A 23,031-nucleotide genomic window follows, 5' to 3' on the forward strand; every position below is an offset into this window, starting at 1 on the left:
CTGAACTCAATGTTCTTCCTCCCTTTCTGTAACTCTTAGTGGTATTTCAAACAAATAAACTTCTGTCCACGCATGACTGATCACATTGCCCACTTGGAACATCACTGTAATATTAATCATAATACCTCCATCCAGAGTTGCTCAGGAAACTGAAAGTGTGTGTTTTAGATAGTGGCAGCAAAAACAAACATATTCCCACTTAATGCTAGTTGGCTTTCATTTTTATTGTTTCCAAGAAATCCAGTACACAGAAGACACACACAAAGACGGGGAGGTGAAGTGGATGTCCGGAAAATGTTGCTAGTGGTGACTTAACCTAAGTAAAATCAAGCATGACGAGTTTATAATGGTGCTTGCAATGGGTCTAAAGAGCCTAAGAATAAAAAAAAAAAAAAAAGACAAAAGTTAGCCATACAGTTTGCAAATTTTGGCTATGAAGATAAATATGCATCACAAAGTGTGAGAACTCCAAAGGTGGGCATGAACCCCAGCAGATGGAAGTGTCAAACAAAATATTTGGAATTTCAACAGAGAAGCAGCAGAAGCTTGTTTGCATAATATTTTAATCCAGCTGTTAGTGGTAATTATAACTGTGCAACTGATAATGAGATATGGAAGAAAAGAGCAGAGTAATTGCAGCAAAATGCTGTAGCCAACAATTCAGTGGGTGTTATCATCTTACAGTCTGTATCAGACACAAGTGTATTCAATCCATGATGCACAAGTGGGGTTGTGATCCCCCTAAAAGGTTGCTGCAATCTCAGTCTGCAGGTTAAGAATATGAATGATAGATATGTACATGACACACTAAATTAAGGTGCCATAGCACCACTGTAGCATTTTCTAACTGATCTTTCTTGATGCTGTAATTACCAGCTGAAATTTACTTGAACACATTTATGCCAGCCACAAGTTGCAAAATAGTGTGAACAATCATCTAAATCAATCTACTTTTGGCAAATAAGATCATTCAAGTTATTTTCTGTAAGACTGAGAAGCAGAGGAAAGACACTATCTATGTAAAGTTCACTCTGGGTAAATTCGTGACATGAGAAACATACAGCCCAGCACATTTGACATTTTGTGGAACATCCTAGTCTGTCAATATTTTGAACCTAAGTCATGCACATCTTGATCTGACCCCAGCGCAGCCCTGCTGTCCACACAGTTATTTTGCCTCATTACACTTGCTTTCAGGCCAGTGAGGACACGTTCCGACCATAATTCAAGTAAATGTAAACAAAAATTCAGACAACCGGCTCTCACCCTGCATTAGCCTGATTAGCCAACAGCACATCAAACGCACAAAGGCAGAATCCTAAAAACGCCTCTCCAGTCACGTTTTAGGATATAAAAGTGCTTTTTTTCTCTCATATGTCTGAGGCAAATTTGAGAGATTGCATGGCCTCTTCCTCCTTAAATGAAAGTTACAAAATCTAACCATATTTAAACATTTTTATTCAAGATGCTGCATGCAGGACACAGATACAATGTGTAAAAATGTGATTTTCAGTGTATACATCACACTTGTGCTAACTCACATTTTCCATTATTGGCTTTACATCTACATTATTTTAATTATGGGTTTAAATAAAGTTTAAATAAGCGAAACATATCAATCTCCCTAGCTATGATGACTAAATGCTCAAAAATGAAATTTTCATTGACCATCCAATATAGTCTTACATGACTAACTTTTTTAGATTGTTTTAGGTCAACAACTAATTTGCCTCTTTCTGATCATTTTTGCATCTTCAGCATTCTCATCAGTATGACTGTTCACTGACCTTGTGTCATTTCCAACCAATCTCCGCTCACGTTAACCTTAGCGGATGTCTAATCAGCCAGAGTAAATCATAATATGCATGAGGGTGTGCATGGTCTTTAATCACTAGCGTGTAGCTGTAGCTGATTGGTTTTTTTTCATGTCAGGAACGTTCAGCTAATGCTTTAAGGTTAAGTTCATGTGAGTGAGTTACATCAAACAGAAACTATAAAAAGTGCTCATACCAGTTGTGGACCATCAGCTTCTGCACAGCCAACAGGGCGTTGTACCGGACTAGCTGGTCCTCATGGTGCATATGATTCATCACAAGCTGTTTTCCACCGAGCTGCTCAATTACTCTGAAATGGGAGTGTTATAGGGAATAATGGGACAGAGGTTTTATACACAGTAAACAGGTACTATTTTCGTATTTTAGGTCATTCAGTGAGCCATCATGTAATCTAATCCAGCCTTGGTGAAATTTTCTGTGTATCTAATACAGGGTCACTGGCCTTTGTGAAAGGATAAAACACAGTGAAAAGGAAACCAGATGTAATGCTTGTAATATTAACGCAAAAGGTTTGATCAAAGAAAAAGTAGGTGCTAGCACTGATACTATTACGCATTTCCATTGGGTGAACTTATTCCATCCAGGTGCATGATATTCTGAATGAATTGCAGTGTATATATATTACTGAACTGCCAGTTTGTCTTCACAGCACTGACCCTGAAGTTCACTTTGTTAGAGGATCACTGGGTTCATACTGAAGACCCTGGATCAAATTCCCCCACTGAATCATCCTCTCAAATGGCACTTAAATTCAACAAGGCACATAAATTGGGTAAATAAACTATTTTGGTTGTTTAGGCCTGTGCTGACTTGTGATTAAATGAGGAGTTCTGCTAGTCAGGTAGAGCTTCTGCTGCTCCACATTAAACCAACTGTCTGAGTTCTGTTCGGGATCTCCACCAAACTACCCACCCTGAGCTCTCCCTCTGATATACTCACATCTAATCCTGACATTCTGCTCATTCCCAATGACAATCCAAACATCTGCCACCTCAAGCTCAGCCTCCTGTCTTTTTGTCAGTGCCCTAGTCTCCAAACCATAGTAGCAGGTGACAATAACATATTGTAAACTTTCCCTTTCACTCTTTTTTCACAAATCATGCCTCACACTGTGTTTGTGCCAGGAAAGATAGTGACTGAACCTCGTCAAGTCCAGCCAGACTTGTCTCTATTTGAACTCATATAACTAATATTTGCTATCCTTACTGTTTCACCTATCTCCCTCTCATCCACAAACATATTCTTTCTTGCCTCTGCTCACTTTGCTTCCTTCCTCCAGCACTTACCTCAATCTCTCCAAACTTACTTTGGTTTGGCATAAATTGTTAGTCACAATTGACACATTTTGGGTACCTTTAAGTTTGAGTAGATTTGATTTATTAAAAAAAAAAAAAAGACTATTTAAGTATCACTGAAGTATGTTAAATAATATTACTGGCAGGTGAGATGGCAGTAATGAGATGTTTGCCAGTGACCATTAAACAACAAACAGATGAACAGAACATTACTACGTAACACCCGACTGGCACAATCTGCATGGAGCAGTCAGATTAGATGTGACTGTATAAAACGAGAAACACACAAAGCCTTAAATGATTACCACTGCCAAAAATCTGGTGTCAAGGGCAAACTGTGCTAGGCAAAGCCAGCATAAAACAACTCCGTTACAACGATGGGCTGTCATTTGAGGCAGGGTGTGTGGGAGGTGATCTTCAAAAAAAATCTTTAATAGATTTTAGTGAATATCTAATAGTATTTATGCTTAACATCTCACCTTTTACCACGTGGATAATGCCGCACATACTCTCCAATGTCATGAGCTGCCACTGCTATAACCTGAGGATCATCGGACACTTCCAACAGCCTCGTCAAAATCCTTTCAAAGAAACACAGTGAAAATAAAACATTAAAATGCAGAGGTCTGTTTGCATAAAAAAGATTCAATCACTTAATTCTTACTGATCTCAATCACATATCTTTAAAGACGCTTCTAGGCAAAGATTTTTCTGAGAAAGCTTCAAGAAAAATATAAGAGCTGAGATTACTTTCTTTAAAGCAGTTTTCTAAGTAGAAACGCTCTTATTCTCACTAAGCCAAGGTTAGTGCTACTTTAAAACTGGAAATCCCAAACACTAAACTCTGAAGCCAAGGATATTAGATGTAAGGCATGCAGTGAAAAAGTGGCTTCTTCAACATGGAATAAAGCCTTCGTGAGATTTAAGGGTAAATACTAAAAAAACAGAAGGCTAATTTAAGCCGAGGTGATGGCTGAGCTGATTACAGAGAGGGGACAGCGATGAGACAATGAGGATTTTTACAGAATGTCAATAGCACAACAGTGTGTGACCCGAATAATGAAGAACACACACACACCAACGGATGTTTTATCTCTGGCGATCTGAGTCCTTAGATCAGAAACACAGACACATGATGTTGGGAGTGTAACTCATAGCTGATAAAAGTAAGGCATTGGGAAGGTATCTCGAAAGAACTGATTGTGAGTCAAGTATAAAACTGGATTTTTCCATAGCAGCATCTAGTCACGCCATGAAAGGCTGCATGCTGTCCAAGTGTTGTGTGTGTGTGTGTGTGTCTGTCTATATATATATATATATATATATATATATATATATATATATATATATATATATATATATATATATATATATATATATATATATATATATATATATATATATATATATATATATATATATATATATATATATATATATATATATATATATGTATATGTGTGTGTGTGTGTGTGTATATATGTGTATACATATACATCCTCTTGTGGCGAAAGTAGATAAGAAGTGACAAATCACAGTCTTTGTGCCCTTCAATATCGGAACAAGGTGCACTTTGAGAAGCTTTGTCCTTCTGCTCTTACTGAAGTGTCAAGGTAATAATAAATCATGTTTTAAAAGGCAATGGAGAAAATGAGTAATCTCATGACAGCAGATGCTTCAGCTTACTTGAGGAGCTCATAGTTCTTCTCGTTCAGGCGGACAGCGTTCTCACGCCAGAACTTCTCTGACTTGTGTACAGGACTCCACTCCAAGCGGCCAGACTTGAGTTCAGAGCTGTACTCATCAAATGAGCTGTTGATCAAAAATAAACATCATTACCTCAGACAAAAACAAAAACTACTTTAACTGATGATGTGAAGAAGAATGATTTGCGCTGCACAGTTAAAGTACAGAAATATCATATGGACATGTTAATGGTAGCTGTATGAAAAGGATTGCACAAAGACACTTGACTTTTTATTCAAGCTCCATTTTTTAAAGAAATAATGGTTTAGTAAACTAACTATGAATACATGTTATTCATAAATAATCTTAATTAGGTACCTGAGATCCTGCACACTCTCTCCGAGCCTTTCAAGCAGGAACTTAATGTCCTCAGTGATGTCCTCATCATCATATTTCTGCTGCTCAAGGTTCTCGAGCTGCTTCAGCACCTTGCACTGAATCATAGCTAGTGCATACTCCTGACGAGTCTCCCTCTCCACCGATTTCTCCAGGAGATTCTGTCAAAGAAAAGATCATTATTAATTCGCTAATTGATGAGAAACTTAGCTGAGGTCTGAATCAGAAAGCAGAAATGACTCAATGAACGAACAGGCTAATAAATCATACTTAACTTTTAGTCAATGAAAAAAAAAAACAAACTCAACATTCATGATGAACTGTTTAAGTAATTTATTGAGCTAAACCTCAAACATCTGCCTGTTGCACCTTTTTTGTTTTTGCCTGTAACAACTTATGAAAGATGAGAATTTATTTATAAATATACACTGTTACTGTCAGAAATGTTGCTATACGATCTATACTGTGTTGCTGTAATATTCCTTTGTTTTATCAATGAGCAGGAGACCTCTGCAGCATCATTATGCATTTATTTATGTGTTCATCATGATTTTATGACTGAATCACTGTGATGACTAGACTGATATTTGAGAAATCGGTTGTGCGTGTTTGGTCATTTTATTCAGGTCCATTTTGCAGTTGATTTGTTTTCTATATTTTCATGTATTTCTCATTGTAGTATCGTAACATTGTTTAACATCAGGAGTTGACAACTTTATTAAAAGGTATAAAATCTGTCCAATGGAGCTAATGGTTTTCATAATACCCATCCTTAACTAGGATTCAAATTCAGGTGTTGTGAGTGAGTGTGAAGAGAAAGAAAAGTAGAGTTGCCCAGCAACAAGAACACAATGTTCAAGTATTATAAAAGCTATTTCTGACGTAAAATCTGCGGACAAAGTTCTCGGAGCCTGGCCTCAGGCTTTAATGGAGAGAAAATTGTGGTGGCAACACTTGGAGTGACTCAAAAGAGAAGTGGCTTCTGCACTGGGACTGAGATAGAAGAAATCACTCCATACCTTGATTGGCCCCTACAGCTAACACTTAGGGAAAAGCTATGACTAGGTCAAGGTCAAAGTCAAATGTATTTATATCGAATATTTCCAACAGCTTCCGAAGTGCTTTACAAACTAAAAAGCAACTAAACAAGGAAAATGCACAACAATGACAATAAAAATAAAAATATGAAGAAGAAAGAACAATACAATAAGAAAAAAACAAAAACAAAAAAACTAAGAACAACAATGACTGAGGCTGTTAAAACAAGTGTTTAGTGTCTTCACTATTAAAAAAGTTCCAGCATTTGTGCAGCTTTAATATATAGCAGCAGACTATTCCAGAGTGTGGGACCTGCCACAGAGAAGGCACTGTCACTGCGAGACTTAAGTTTAAGCCTTGGAATGATAACATTAGTTTTGAACTAGACCTCATGGTTCTTTCTGGAGCATGAATAGATAGGAGCTAAGATGGGTAAGAATAGACTCGCCCATTTAATGATTTAAAAACAAAAGGTAAAATTTTAAATCAGATCATATAAGTAACAGGAAGCCAGTGTAAAGAGGCAGATGAGCTGGAGGCGACTGGTACAAACTGAAATAAAGAGAGTTGTAGACGTCCAATCTGCAAGTAATGAAGAGATGAATAATGTGTTCAAAGGCATTAGCTGGAAGGTGTTACCTTGGCTAGCTGTCTCAGATGGAAAAAGCTATATTGGTGCACTCACCTGCCTACACAATTTAAACGAACCATCAAGCTACACGGCATGGGTTTAACATTTGTCTTACAATGAGTGGATAAAGTAACAGAGTTGCCAAACATTCATTTAGGTTTAAAAAATTTAAGGACATCCACTGTTTAACATCTCAAAAGGCAACACAATAACAGCTGAAATGAGTCTATCCCTGCTTTTAAAGGCAACAGATCTGCAAGTCATCTGCAAAACACGGAAATGAAAGGCTATACCGTGAAAAAATAGACCCCAGTGTCAACATATACAGTGCAAACAAGGCTGGATCTAAAATTGGGCCTTGAGGTACACCATAATAAAGAGGGGCTATGTTCAAGCTGTAGGGGGCCATGTTACATAAAAGGTCCTCCTAGATCAGTGAGATCAAAACCACTGAAGAACAGATTCTTTCAGGCTACAATGTGATAGGAGGATATCATGGTTAACCATGTCGAAGGCTGCTGTAAGGCCCAACAACAACAGGGTAGCAGGGCTGCCAGAATCCAGAGTTAAAAGAATATAATTAAAACCCCTTAAACGTGCTGTCTCAGTGCTATGTAGTGACTTAAAACCAGACTGAAACTTTTCAGACTATGAGTAGACCACTTTCTCTAAAACTTTTGAAAGAAAGGGAAGCTTTGAAATGGACCTGTAATTAGCCTGAGCAGCTGGGTCCAGTATGTGTTTCTTTTAAGAAGAGGATTTTAAAAAGAGCCCATTTAAAACATGATGGGACACAGCCTGTAATAAAAGAAGTGTTAATTAATCTCTGTATAAAGCTGAGCACACAGGGGTCTGAGGCGGTGGGTGATGAGAGGGGGCCTAATAGCTGAAACTGTGTCGCTCAAAATTGCCTAAAAATCATACATACTTGGTGAAGGTACAGCACCAAATTATTACATGGACTAATAATATGATTAAAAACATTAAAAAGTAGACACTAAAACTATAGAATTAGTATTTAGAGTGTTTACAGTAAACACTTTACTGTAAACACTCTTGATAAACAGAGATACCGTCCTTAAATACCTGTAAAGAAACATACGACCTATTGTTTTCCCATCTCCTCTCAGCACGGCTGCATTTATGTCTAAGGGTGTGTGTATATTCATTCAAACAGGGTTCTGAAAATGGCTTAGAGCGCTTAGTCCTGAGTGGTGCGACTAAGTCCAAGATATCAGTGCAGGTGGAATTAAAACTATCAGAATTGTCCTCGACACTTTCACAGACTGAATTTATTATCCTATAATGAAGAAATGTGATACTAGATTGAGGGGCTATTAGATGATTGCGCGCTTGTCTTTTATGTGCTAGAGTGCATGACTTATCTAAAGAGCAGCGCAACGTTATAGTGAATATCGCAGGAAAATGACCAGAGAGACACAATTCAGATATTTCTGTCATGTACACACCAAACCTCTGTGATAGCACTAAGTCCAGTGTGTGACCTTTTTTATGAGGGGGGGCAGTGACCCACTGTGTCAGGTTAAAAGAGTCCAGAACATTTAGAATGTCCTTGACCAGAGGTTTAGACTCACAGCAGACATGATTGATGTTTGTTTGAGTGTTTGGTGGCAACGAAAACGGATGTTGAACACTGTACATATACCTCCACCCATACCCGAGGTCCAAGGGAGGCTGAAGAATGTGAAGTCTGGAGGAAGAAGTTCAGAAAAAGCTACAGACTCACCACAGTTTCTGTCAAAAACAGAAAACCAAGCTGCTGAGACTTTGTCATTAAGAAGTTGCTTAATACAAATGTCTTGTTTGATGGTGATCTATTATTTAATAAAGCTATTTGAAGAGTGCAGATTTTGACATCTGAAGCACAAGCATAGGCAAGGCTGCAAAGATTTGTGAGATCCATGCTACATCCACAGGACCGAGGCCGCTTAGGAAAACAGGGAACCAGAAGAAGCTGATCCAATGTTATGGGATCTCCAGGGACAACATGCAGGATCCATCTAAAGGTGTACTCCACTGGTCCTGTAGTTGCATGAGAAGCACAGAGGTAAGCCCCGACTCTGATGAGTGTACCAGCCCGTTTTCCCTGTTTCCTTGGGAGCTTCTTCCAGGGTGTGGCATTAGGGAGTTGGCACAGGTATGTCAAAAGGTGGTAAAGCTTGTCCTTGCGCAGTTTGTTTCAGAACTAGACCATAAGATGCTTTGATCTCTAAAGGCAACTGGTGATCACACACGTAGTACTAAGACATTTAGAGATATTATAGAAAGGAAGAGAACTAACATTAATCAAAACAAAAACTGACAGACACCTTGCCATGTGTTCTGCTGGCACCATCTTTTCTGGCACCAGCAAATGTGACTAATATATCACAAATGTCTTTTAAGAGTAACCTGCAATGTCTTCACAAAGATCAAACAGTCAAGTCACTCCAAATATTTAGAGCCTAGTTACCACCTAAGGAGTTGTGGCTACAAGAAGGTTCAACATTTTTAGGCCTTAACAGAGTAGTCAAAACAAAAGTTTTAGAGTCACAGTTAAACTAATGCTAACACATCACAAACGCAGCAGTTCTGCCTTTGAGGATGTGTTCAAGGACTTCCAGATGGTCTGGATAATAAGTCACTTTCCTCATCCCATGTGGTGAGCAGAATCATTTGCATAATTAGGACATTTGGGACAAATAGCAACATGCAGAAAAGTGCTGAATATTTTTGTAAAATAATCTCAAAATAATCTCAGCCTTCCCCTTGTTGACACCCAGAAGCCCTGGGTGTCAACAAAGAAATACCCCATTTGTTGGTGAAAAACAATGTCTTGTAGCTCTCAAACGCACACACCATACAGCAAGTTGACACACTCATAAGAAAACCCGCTTAACGTAAAGATGTATCCATGCACCACTGCTTTTAATTAAGTGTAATGTAGTGAAGTTCCAATGAAGAAAACAAAGCCCCTATCTTTCACGGGTGCATTTACCAAAACCTTCATGTGACATCTCTACTGGCAGGAGTGTGATGAAAAAGCTGTGGGCTGAAATTAAAACCAGAAACAGATGCAGCGATTGAGAGCACGCATAAAACAGGACATAAATTTGGTGTCAAATAAGTTTCTTTCAGCATAAATGAAAAAAAAAAATAAAACAATAAAAACATTGTAATACTGACTCAGATTACAATGACATCAGTGAATACCTTCCTCAACTTTAGGTTCTAAAATCAGCTCTGAGCTCATGTTTCAATCATGTAATCAATGCCATTTATAACACCATTGTGCTCTGAGCAAGGTCACTGAAGCTGTCTGGGTTGAAAAAAATGAAAGCAACGTTATCACTGAAAAGTTTTATTTAAAGATCCATATTTCCCTTTAGACATTTCACAGAGTAGAAAAGATTTTTTGTTTAGTATTCAAGATGATGTGTGCTGAGGGTGGTCAGGTACTGCAGGCTATCAGTTATACTAATGTGTTAAGCAGAGGATCCTTACAGTCTGTGTCATTAGTATGCTGTCTGTCTTTTACAAAAAAAACAAATCATCTGCATAATATGTGTAATCATTCAGGACTACGTAATTATTTCTATACTTTTCCCAAGAACAGTAGCGAGCTTGATGAAGACCTGAAAGCTACTCCACTGAGTGCATTTCCTATATGTTCCAGACTTGCACTGGTACCCTGTCAGAATTATTAACTCTGTGCAGTTAAAAATTACATTAACATTAGCTAAAAAATGAGGCCTATGCCATTAATTCAGTTTTGTCAGTAGCACACTATAGGGATTTCATTACCTGGCATAAACAAAAAACAACAAAGTCCAGAACACAGCTCTTAGGACTACATTAAATATTTAGTAGATGTTTTGAACAATCACAGCAGGGAGCTGAAAAGGGAGCATAGTCATAAATTGCATTTATGTATCATTTATGGCCCTGCTTCTTTATAGGCAGCCCCATCTGTTGATTTAGAGTAGAGATGGCACGATACCACTTTTTTATGTCCGATACCGATACCGATATCATAAATTTGGATATCTGCCGATACCGATATGAATCCGATATAGTGTTTTTTAATCAACAAAACTGTTTTTTAAAATATCTTGCTGCATTTTGCAAGTCTGCAAGTTCATACTCAAGTTTAAAACAACAACTACACTAAAGCTATTCTGTTATACCTGTATACAAAAAAAAATTTCATAGTTCAGCAATACTGATCAATCGAATAAACTTAGACCTACACCATCCTCCCTATTCTGGTATTTTAAAGAGTACTTAGCGTAAATATTAAGCAACCTAACTAATAGGGTTCCAACTCCCAGCAACAACAAAAATAAATAAATAAAAAATAGGGAACCACCCCTCACGCTCCACCTCATGATGCTTAATCGACGTAATCAACCTTAATTTGATGCAGTGTGAAAAAAAAATGCACAGAAATCAATTATTTTTCAAGAAATATTAAATAGATTCAACATCTTTCTTCAACAAAATTGCAGACTGCACAGATGGTACCTTCCCAAAGGAAAAAGTACTATAGCTTACTAGGGTATATATATTAGACTTAATAGTCACTATATACAGTAATTGACTTCTATTCATTTTACATCAAATTAAAACTTTGGGTGTCAGATAATTATTTATTAAAAGCTCGACATTTTAAATGAGAATAAGAAAGAAAAGTATGTCTTTGTGCCCCCTTTTCCCAGTTAATGCCCTATCGGCCCCCCTGGCTAAACTTTGCTAGATCCGCCCCTGCACAGTTACCAGCCGTCAGCTACATAGAAAAAGATCCTGGAGTAGAAAGTAATAATAAATAAATTCTAACAACAGCTTATCAAGCTTAAACGTGCTGCTGTTGTTCAGCCGCTGGTTTCCTCTTTCTGGTGCAAAGTGGACCAAAAACAAACAAGAGAGACGGACTCGCGACAGAAAAGCCGATCAGCTGATCATTTAAGCAGTTTCACGATTGAAGTAGCAGCCAGAGAGCGAGAGGCAGTCGCTTGTTAAGCTTAACGTGGGAATGCTTTACAAACATTCAGAGATGGACTTACACACTTGCTTTACTTCTCTCGGGATAACTTTGTCGGAGATGAAATGCCAGGTTGCTAGCGAAGCTCCACATGCTATCCAGACCACCACAGGTCCCGCATGCCACAGCCGCTCTATCACGTGATGCATACTGCTCCGACTGCTAACGTTCTGAGGTGAGTTACGGTGTGTTGCAAGTTTTGTGAGGTGCTTTCGTGATATTTAATGGATCGGATTACATTTTTTATTTTTCTCCGATATCCGATCCAGTAATTTAGGTCAGTATCGGACCGATACCGATACGTAATATCGGATCGGTCCATCTCTAATTTAGAGTTGCCATTTTCGTTTCCTCTTCTTTGATAAAGAGCAGAATCCAATTAGATGCAAATATGCTGTGCCAGAGTCTGAGAAAACGCATGCTCTATGTCAGAATTAAAGTGCTGGTAAGAACTATGTGTTAACAAACGCTTTTCCATTTACTCATCCAACAGTTACACAGTCATGTTTCAGGCCACCTGATGAACCTGTAGTCCAGCCTTTTAGTTCTGTTTTAGGTCTCCACTGACTTGAGGAAAGTATATGTGTCTTCAGCTGCTACACACTCCACTACGCTTTCCAGCTAGTTGCTGTTTGGTGTTTATCATGTAGGCTAAAGTGCTTTGTTTTGTTTCCTGACAAACAGCAGTCAGCTGTAACACGGTGACAGGGTGAGACGGGTGAGAATCGACCAAACATTAAAATTGGGAAAAGCTGCAGATTTATATTTCTGTTTGGGTTTGTGATCACCACAAGAGAACCCTTTCACTGTGATGCATTGTTATTTAATATATTCTAACTAATTGTAGCCACTCCACATACTTGATAGCTCTAGGTTTTCCCCAAAACAGAGGACAAAGACAAAGCACAGAGAAAATGCAGATGCAGTTGTATCAGTGGGAAACATACAATGAGTGAAAAATTCTCCACCAACCCTGAAGGCAGCCAGAATGATTCGGGTGACCTTCTCCTTGACAGACTCCTGGAGGATGTCGGACAGGGCAGGCACTACGTTGTAACGTCTCAACTGTTCACAGAGCTGAGGACTGAAGGCCAGGAGCCAAACACAGAAGATCATCTGGTACTGGAGCTGGAAGCCACACTTGTTGCTCAGCACTGCTGTGATGCTTAAGCAGAAAAACAATATAAATAAATAAAAAGTAAAATGGATCAAAAAAAGTGAAAAGGGAAAAAGACCAACGTTTATCACTGCTAGCTGTTTACTAATAGGAGAGCTTTCACAGCTGTGTCCCTACACGCTGCTCTTCCATTATCTGTGATGATGGCTGAGAATGAGATGTTCAGTCTTTAAATAACAGAAGAGTTGTTCAAATGGAGAGTATGGTACTAATGATTACAAGTAGACAGAGTGTCATACATTTGCAGAAATAGCTGTAAAATGCAGAGATGTGGATCTCACAGATGTGCGATAATTATGTGATACAGATTAAGCAATGAGGCATTGGTGAAAGATGATGGTAAATCATGCATAATTTTTACATTAAATTTTGAACCTTTCATGTTCTGTCTCACTCAGTTTTAGTAAGCATGAACCTGCAAAGTTCTCGATTGTTTGAATGGCAATTGTACAGTAATATCTGAGGGGGACTCTTCAGCACTTTGCTTATTTTTGGTCAGTTACAGACTAATTTGTAACAAATATGACGAATATGGTTAAAAGTACATGTGAAATTGTGTGGCTCTGAATTTTGTTTTGTTTACATATCAAGTTTCATTTATTTTCGTCAGGGCAGAGATTGCACCTTCTTCACAGCAGCACCAAAAGCTACAACAGATCTTTTTTAAACAAAATACAAACTTGGTATAGAGTCAGTAGTTAATTTTTCATACTGCTTTGTGCTGTCTGGACTAAATTTTTCACCTTATAGTGTGTCTCTTATATAAATTAAGTCAAATGCAGATGATTAACAGCCAGGCTTTATACTACAGCCTTACTTATGTTTGGGTAAAAGGTAAGTCAGAGGTTTGCCCTACTGTGACTGGCTGTTAGGTTATTAGCTTATCCAACCATCAGACAGGCAAAGAGTCCTATCAAGAGAATAATTTTACATTGAAACAGTGGATGAAGTGGATATAGAAATATAGCTGAAAAGCCAGTAAAATGTCAAAATTTCATGGCTCCTGCTCCTTCAAATAGGTGAATTTTCTGCTTCTCCTTTTAGTCCTTTTGTTCACCTAGAGATGTGGCTTGTTGTCAGCCAAAACGGGCATTGTGATGCTGTTATCTTGAGCTCTATTTCCTGATTTTTTATCTTTCAGTGGTTTTTGAAACTTACTTGATCGGAAGAAAATGGTAAATGGTAAATGGCCTGTATTTATATAGCGCTTTAGAAAAGTAGTGTGAAAACAAACAAACAATAAACCAGCTGCTGCACAACCTTTTCACATGTTTATATCATTAATTGCCTAACAGAGAAAAAGACATTTAGAAGACCAGAGAGGTTCTACTAATCGACTCAATCAGGAACCAAACCTCGATTATCGCATACAGGAAACTGAAGTGAAATGGGAACTTCAAAAACAATTATGCCATTATAAAAAAAGAATTCCCATGGTACAGAGCCTTTATCAAAATATGTCTGTGCCAACTATCCATCATTACTCAATTTTTAAATATTTTTTAGCAACTTTAAAGAACAACCTTTTCCATAAGCTCTTAGTCTTTACAAGATATTTAAGTCTCACAGTACAGCAGAAGCAAGATGATCACTGGTGACTCAAGGAAAAAAAGAGCAGACATGTATGAATCAGGAGGACAGCTGAGATTAAAACTATATTTTTGAAAAGAGCAAACAAAGTTACGATGCTTTAGCAGCAGCAGCACTGTGTCATGACATCCTGACAGAGACACTCTACAATACTACTTTACATGATGTGACTGTCACTGTCATTATTCTTCCTTTCAGTGATTCTTTTCAATCTAACTAATGTATTTACAAGAATCCTAAGCATAAGCAAACCCATGATAAATCAGGAACTGTATTCATATTGATTCCAAGGGCTATTTCAGCAGCTTAACCAATGTTTAAGTCAACCTTAATACATGCTTCACTCACCAGTTAACTCCATCAGCCTCCACCCAGGCAAACCTATACTCATTGATCCTCAGCATCAGCTGGAGGCACCCAGCTACACACTGGACATACTGAGAGCTCTGCAAAAGACAGTGGCAAACATTTACTTAAACATGAACTAAAGCCTTAGCAGTGAAACCAGGAGAAAAAAAAAACAAAATGTTAGAAAGTCAAACACATTTAGTGCAGCTCTGAAACATGAAGAAGTTGATGATCAGGGACAGCACATTGAGAAAAAAAACAAAAAAAAAACAAACACTCCAAACTTTGCATTACAGTCACCTTTCAAACCCCAGGCATCGCACATGCAGTCTTTTCATATGAGTCCATCAACACATGCTAGATCACACACCAAAAGTACAATACAGAGCAGCAGGAGGGAAAACGCTCATCACACCTAAGCAGAATAATGTAAATTGAGATTAGAGTGGAAGAAGCTGAGAGGAGAGAACTGATCACATTAATCTGTTATTTTAAAGAGGTTGGGTAGAAGCAAAGAAGTCCAGCGAGAGAAACAGGCAGCAGTGAAGAGAGAAGGAGCGGGGGTTACCTGGCTGAAAATGCAGAGAAAAGATGACGATCAATTGTTAGATAGCCATGTACATATTTCTGAGCATACTTATCAGAGTAATTATATACAGTGGGGCAAAAAAGTATTTAGTCAGCCACCGATTGTGCAAGTTCCCCCACTTAAAATGATGACAGAGGTCAGTAATTTGCACCAGAGGTACACTTCAACTGTGAGAGACAGAATGTGAAAAAAAAATCCATGAATCCACATGGTAGGATTTGTAAAGAATTTATTCGTAAATCAGGGTGGAAAATAAGTATTTGGTCAATAACAAAAATACAACTCAATACTTTGTAACATAACCTTTGTTGGCAATAACAGAGGTCAAACGTTTACTATAGGTCTTTACCAGGTTTGCACACACAGTAGCTGGTATTTTGGCCCATTCCTCCATGCAGATCTTCTCGAGAGCAGTGATGTTTTGGGGCTGTCGCCGAGCAACACCGGCTTTCAAACTCCCGCCACAGATTTTCTATGGGGTTGAGGTCTGGAGAATGGCTAGGCCACTCCAGGACTTTCAAATGCTTCTTACGGAGCCACTCCTTTGTTGCCCGGGCGGTGTGTTTTGGATCATTGTCATGTTGGAAGACCCAGCCTCGTTTCATCTTCAAAGTTCTCACTGATGGAAGGAGGTTTTGGCTCAAAATCTCACGATACATGGCCCCATTCATTCTGTCCTTAACACGGATCAGTCGTCCTGTCCCCTTGGCAGAAAAACAACCCCATAGCATGATGTTTCCACCCCCATGCTTCACAGTAGGTATGGTGTTCTTGGGATGCAACTCAGTATTCTTCTTCCTCCAAACACGACGAGTTGAGTTTATACCAAAAAGTTCTACTTTGGTTTCATCTGACCACATGACATTCTCCCAATCCTCTGCTGTATCATCCATGTGCTCTCTGGCAAACTTCAGACGGGCCTGGACATGCACTGGCTTCAGCAGCGGAACACGTCTGGCACTGCGGGATTTGATTCCCTGCCGTTGTAGTGTGTTACTGATGGTGACCTTTGTTACTTTGGTCCCAGCTCTCTGCAGGTCATTCACCAGGTCCCCCCGTGTGGTTCTGGGATCTTTGCTCACCGTTCTCATGATCATTTTGACCCCACGGCATGAGATCTTGCGTGGAGCCCCAGATCGAGGGAGATTATCAGTGGTCTTGTATGTCTTCCATTTTCTGATGATTGCTCCCACAGTTGATTTTTTCACACCAAGCTGCTTGCCTATTGTAGATTCACTCTTCCCAGTCTGGTGCAGGTCTACAATACTTTTCCTGGTGTCCTTCGAAAGCTCTTTGGTCTTGGCCATGGCGGAGTTTGGAGTCTGACTGTTTGAGGCTGTGGACAGGTGTCTTTTATACAGATGATGAGTTCAAACAGGTGCCATTCATACAGGTAACGAGTGGGGGACAGAAAAGCTTCTTACAGAAGACGTTACAGGTCTGTGAGAGCCAGAGATTTTCCTTGTTTGAGGTGACCAAATACTTATTTTCCACCCTAATTTATGAATAAATTCTTTACAAATCCTACCATGTGAATTCATGGATTTTTTTTTCACATTCTGTCTCTCACAGTTGAAGTGTACCTCTGGTGCAAATTACTGACCTCTGTCATCATTTTAAGTGGGGGAACTTGCACAATCGGTGGCTGACTAAATACTTTTTTGCCCCACTGTATTGTATTAAAGATATGAGATATAAAATGGTAGGATGCTGCTGCTGTGCAAATGCTTTTTATATTTTTCCTTTTTTATTTCAATGTTCAGGGAAAGATGTTTGTCATGCGCTTTCTGTTTTAAAGAGAACTAGCTTACAGCATGCAATTTTCAATTAAACAGTTAAAAACAAACAGTGGCAGCAAACACCATGCCGTCTAAATGGAGAATTCTTTCTAAAAGCGTCTGATCAGCTGACTCATTTCTCCAACCATCTGGAATTAATAATGAAGATCTTGAATGCAGGAAGAAGATGGGGCAGAAACGGGGAGGAGAGAAAAGATGTGAAAGTCCAGTGACAGCTGACAGATGCCAGCTTGCACAAACCCAGCATTTTGGTTTCTTTAAACTCTTTGTATGGGAAGCGCCAGGATGGTTGAAGCTGCACTTCACTCATACTCACTTCACTGGGAGAAATAGTTCCTGCTCCAATGCTTGTTTCAGGACCTGTACCGTGTAGATTCTAATGAGAAATAAACAAAAGAAAGAGGTGCAAAATTGTTCAAAGGGATTCACTTCAAGCCAAGGTACAGAGGCAGTGGACTCTACACGGTATGTAATTCAGGGACAGCAGGTGCTCACTGATTGGTTGCCTGGGTGCTGAGGGGGAAAGGAACATCAAATGCAATTTCAGGAAGCAGTTTAAAAAAAACTTGCAAAGACAGAAAGTGTTAAAAATAAGAACAGTCACAAAACCATGCTGTTGTCAAAAGTTGGATATCTATAAAATCTGAAGACAACTTTGGGGCTATGCTGGAAATACTGGCATACAATGGAGAAACTAGATGTCGTTTTATCAGCCTACTCTTTATTGCATACATCTGCCAAAGCATCGCTAGCACCTACAGAGCATCTGTCAATGGAAAAATCTCAAGGTCTGACAAGCCTGTTCAAACCCAATATGAATACATTATATTTCAAACAAGGCTTCCACTGTGAGCCCAAAACCTGAATAAAATGCTGACAAAATGAATAGGTGGAAATTATGAATTACCTTGGCTTTTTAGAGAGTTACACTCTGGAAAAAGGGAGTAAATTAAACCCCACCGGTGAAAGAGGAGCCCAGTGTCTCGAGAAGCTGAGAGCCAATATCTGAGATGTTAATAACCCATGAAATGATTCAGGAAAAAAAAAGTTGGAACCATTTCATGCAGCTCCAAAAATTGATTTGAACACTAATGTTCAAACTGAACCAAATCGAAGAGTGCAAATGAAATGGATCTTTACTAACCAGCATTATGAAATGTAATTTGTGCAATGATTTAAATGATCTTGCAATATTCATAGTGAAAATGAATGTTAATGAGAATAAATGTACTGTTTTAGTCACGTTCATGGTGTTTCTTAACTTTAAACATCAAGCAACCTTACTATATATACTACTACCAATACCAGCAATTATACATACACGCAACAAAGAGACAATTAACTGTACAATAGTGTAGCACAAAAATTAAATGCTTAAAGGTTCTTTCTCCACAAGCAGTTAATCACAAGCTATGTGACCTTAAAAACTGAAAACAGCTTTAAAACTCAGATTTAGAAACTATTTTAACATTATATTTTTTGCAAACAATTACGCTTCATTTACCTGTGAGCTGAGTTGACTCTTGATCCAGTTGAAGTAGTAGTTCAGATCACTTCCTTCCATCAGATCGCGGCCCCAGGCAGCCAGCTTAGCGATGATCCTCGCCGCCTATTAAATGAAGGAGGATATTTTACATCCATATTGTCTGCTAGCAACAGAAATTTACAGAAAATCCTCAATAAAATATAAAGTACTGACAGATCACGGTGTATGTAATGTAAAATATGCTATTTGTTATATTACTGTCATACCAATATACAGGGAGTGCAGAATTATTAGGCAAGTTGTATTTTTGAGGAATAATTTTATTATTGAACAACAACCATGTTCTCAATGAACCCAAAAAACTCATTAATATCAAAGCTGAATGTTTTTGGAAGTAGTTTTTAGTTTGTTTTTAGTTTTAGCTATTTTAGGGGGATATCTGTGTGTGCAGGTGACTATTACTGTGCATAATTATTAGGCAACTCAACAAAAAACAAATATATACCCATTTCAATTATTTATTTTTACCAGTGAAACCAATATAACATCTCCACATTCACAAATATACATTTCTGACATTCAAAAACAAAACAAAAACAAATCAGCGACCAATATAGCCACCTTTCTTTGCAAGGACACTCAAAAGCCTGCCATCCATGGATTCTGTCAGTGTTTTGATCTGTTCACCATCAACATTGCGTGCAGCAGCAACCACAGCCTCCCAGACACTGTTCAGAGAGGTGTACTGTTTTCCCTCCTTGTAAATCTCACATTTGATGATGGACCACAGGTTCTCAATGGGGTTCAGATCAGGTGAACAAGGTGGCCATGTCATTAGTTTTTCTTCTTTTATACCCCTTCTTGCCAGCCACGCTGTGGAGTACTTGGACGCGTGTGATGGAGCATTGTCCTGCATGAAAATCATGTTTTTCTTGAAGGATGCAGACTTCTTCCTGTACCACTGCTTGAAGAAGGTGTCTTCCAGAAACTGGCAGTAGGACTGGGAGTTGAGCTTGACTCCATCCTCAACCCGAAAAGGCCCCACAAGCTCATCTTTGATGATACCAGCCCAAACCAGTACTCCACCTCCACCTTGCTGGCGTCTGAGTCGGACTGGAGCTCTCTGCCCTTTACCAATCCAGCCACGGGCCCATCCATCTGGCCCATCAAGACTCACTCTCATTTCATCAGTCCATAAAACCTTAGAAAAACCAGTCTTGAGATATTTCTTGGCCCAGTCTTGACGTTTCAGCTTGTGTGTCTTGTTCAGTGGTGGTCGTCTTTCAGCCTTTCTTACCTTGGCCATGTCTCTGAGTATTGCACACCTTGTGCTTTTGGGCACTCCAGTCATGTTGCAGCTCTGAAATATGGCCAAACTGGTGGCAAGTGGCATCTTGGCAGCTGCACGCTTGACTTTTCTCAGTTCATGGGCAGTTATTTTGTGCCTTGGTTTTTCCACACGCTTCTTGCGACCCTGTTGACTATTTTGAATGAAACGCTTGATTGTTCGATGATCACGCTTCCTAAGCTTTGCAATTTTGAGACTGCTGCATCCCTCTGCAAGATATCTCACTATTTTTGACTTTTCTGAGCCTGTCAAGTCCTTCTTTTGACCCATTTTGCCAAAGGAAAGGACGTTGCCTAATAATTATGCACACCTGATATAGGGTGTTGATGTCATTAGACCACACCCCTTCTCATTACAGAGATGCACATCACCTAATATGCTTAATTGGTAGTAGGCTTTCGAGCCTATACAGCTTGGAGTAAGACAACATGCATGAAGAGGATGATGTGGACAAAATACTCATTTGCCTAATAATTCTGCACTCCCTGTATTTTGAGGTGTTTTTTACCTTTCAAGTATTAAGATAAGGAAGCAAAGGAAATAAGCTTAATATTATCCACAGCATTCTCTATGGGAGTTTACATATTCTCTGAGTCTGCATGTTTTTCCTGTGCATACGAGTTTTCTGCAGGTACTCCAGCTTCCTCTAACAGTTCTAAGACTTATATATTAGGTTCATTGGTTACTCTAAATTGGCTGTGTGAGATGGATAGAATGCACAGAATAAAGCACTGTATGAATGCATTTTCTAAAAATGCAGTGTGTCGTCTAAAGCAAATAGGCTGTAAGAATAGAAAAGCACTATATATATATATATATATGTGTGTGTGTGTGTGTGTGTGTGTGTATATATATATATATATGTGTGTGTGTGTGTGTGTGTGTGTGTGTGTGTGTGTGTGTGTGTATATATATATATAAACACCCAGCACGCCCCTGCGGGCGGTTTATCCTTCAAGCTCGGGTCCTCTACCAGAGGCCTGGGAGCTTGAGGGTCCTGCGCAGTATCTTAGCTGTTCCCAGGACTGCGCTCTTCTGGACAGAGATCTCCGATGTTGTTCCCGGGATCTGCTGGAGCCACTCGCCTAGCTTGGGAGTCACCGCACCTAGTGCTCCGATTACCACGGGGACCACCGTTACCTTCACCCTCCACATCCTCTCGAGCTCTTCTCTGAGCCCTTGGTATTTCTCCAGCTTCTCGTGTTCCTTCTTCCTGATATTGCTGTCATTCGGAACCGCTACATCGATCACTACGGCCGTCTTCTTCTGTTTGTCTACCACCACTATGTCCGGTTGGTTAGCCACCACCATTTTGTCCGTCTGTATCTGGAAGTCCCACAGGATCTTAGCTCGGTCATTCTCCACCACCCTTGGGGGCATCTCCCATTTTGACCTCGGGACTTCTAGGTTATACTCGGCACAGATGTTCCTGTACACTATGCCGGCCACTTGGTTATGGCGTTCCATGTATGCCTTGCCTGCTGGCATCTTGCACCCTGCTGTTATGTGCTGGATTGTCTCTGGGGCATCTTTACACAGCCTGCACCTGGGGTCTTGCCTGGTGTGATAGACCCCAGCCTCTATGGATCTTGTACTCAGAGCTTGTTCTTGTGCTGCCATGATTAGTGCCTCTGTGCTGTCTTTCAGTCCAGCTTTGTCCAGCCACTGGTAGGATTTCTGGATATCAGCCACCTCCTCTATCTGCCGGTGGTACATACCGTGCAGGGGCCTGTCCTTCCATGATGGTTCCTCGTCTCCCTCCTCTTTCTTGGGTTTCTGCTGCCTGAGGTATTCACTGAGCACTCGGTCAGTTGGGGCCATCTTCCCAATGTATTCTTGGATGTTCGTTGTCTCATCCTGGACTGTGGTGCTGACACTCACCAGTCCCCGGCCCCCTTCCTTCCGCTTAGCGTACAGCCTCAGGGTGCTGGACTTGGGGTGAAACCCTCCATGCATGGTGAGGAGCTTTCTTGTCTTTATGTCAGTGGCTTCTATCTCCTCCTTTGGCCAGCCTATTACCCCAGCAGGGTACCTGATCACGGGCAGGGCGTATGTGTTGATGGCCCGGATCTTGTTCTTACCATTCAGCTGACTCCTCAGGACTTGCCTGACCCTCTGCAGGTACTTGGTGGTTGCAGCCTTTCTAGCGGCCTCTTCATGGTTCCCATTTGCCTGCGGGATCCCCAGGTACTTGTAACTATCCTCTATGTCTGCAATGTTGCCTTCTGGTAGTTCAATCCCCTCAGTTCTGACTACCTTCCCTCTCTTTGTTACCATCCGACTACACTTCTCCAGTCCGAACGACATTCCAATGTCATTGCTGTATAGCCTGGTAGTGTGGATCAGTGAATCGATGTCTCGTTCACTCTTGGCATACAGCTTGATGTCATCCATGTACAGGAGGTGGCTGACAACTGCTCCGTTCCGTAGTCGGTATCCGTAGCCAGTCTTGTTAATGATCTCACTGAGGGGGTTCAGGCCTATGCAGAACAGCAGTGGGGACAGAGCATCTCCTTGGTAGATCCCGCACTTGATGGTAACTTGTGCTATGGGCTTGGAGTTGGCCTCTAGTGTTGTACGCCACATCCCCATTGAGTTCCTGATGAAGGCTCTTAGGGTCCCATTGATCTTGTACAATTCTAGGCATTCCAGTATCCAGCTGTGGGGCATTGAGTCATAGGCCTTCTTGTAATCAATCCAGGCAGTGCACAGGTTGGTCAGTCTGGTCTTGCAGTCTCGGCTGATTGTTCTGTCTACCAGTAGCTGGTGTTT

The 23,031-nt window shown here is 39.9% G+C and overlaps 1 protein-coding gene across 2 annotated transcripts in view; it reads right to left on the reverse strand.

The window, feature by feature from the left end:
- Positions 1 to 23,031, reverse strand: part of atp6v1h (ATPase H+ transporting V1 subunit H) — a 37,193-nt gene that overhangs the window by 7,178 nt on the left and 6,984 nt on the right. Inside the window, exons 6-13 of one of the 2 annotated variants that reach the window (XM_026149489.2) lie at positions 18,930 to 19,034; positions 17,742 to 17,801; positions 15,038 to 15,135; positions 12,895 to 13,087; positions 5,195 to 5,373; positions 4,817 to 4,942; positions 3,610 to 3,711; positions 2,011 to 2,124 (exon numbers count right to left, since the gene is read on the reverse strand). In XM_026149489.2, the coding sequence (XP_026005274.1) occupies positions 2,011 to 2,124; positions 3,610 to 3,711; positions 4,817 to 4,942; positions 5,195 to 5,373; positions 12,895 to 13,087; positions 15,038 to 15,135; positions 17,742 to 17,801; positions 18,930 to 19,034 (977 nt within the window). The remainder of the gene's footprint in view (positions 1 to 2,010; positions 2,125 to 3,609; positions 3,712 to 4,816; positions 4,943 to 5,194; positions 5,374 to 12,894; positions 13,088 to 15,037; positions 15,136 to 17,741; positions 17,802 to 18,929; positions 19,035 to 23,031) is intronic. The other variant, XM_026149490.2, reaches the window with a different exon arrangement.

This window comes from Astatotilapia calliptera, chromosome 18 (assembly GCF_964374335.1).
Source record: "Astatotilapia calliptera chromosome 18, fAstCal68.1, whole genome shotgun sequence".
In the NCBI taxonomy this organism is placed as follows: domain Eukaryota; kingdom Metazoa; phylum Chordata; class Actinopteri; order Cichliformes; family Cichlidae; genus Astatotilapia; species Astatotilapia calliptera.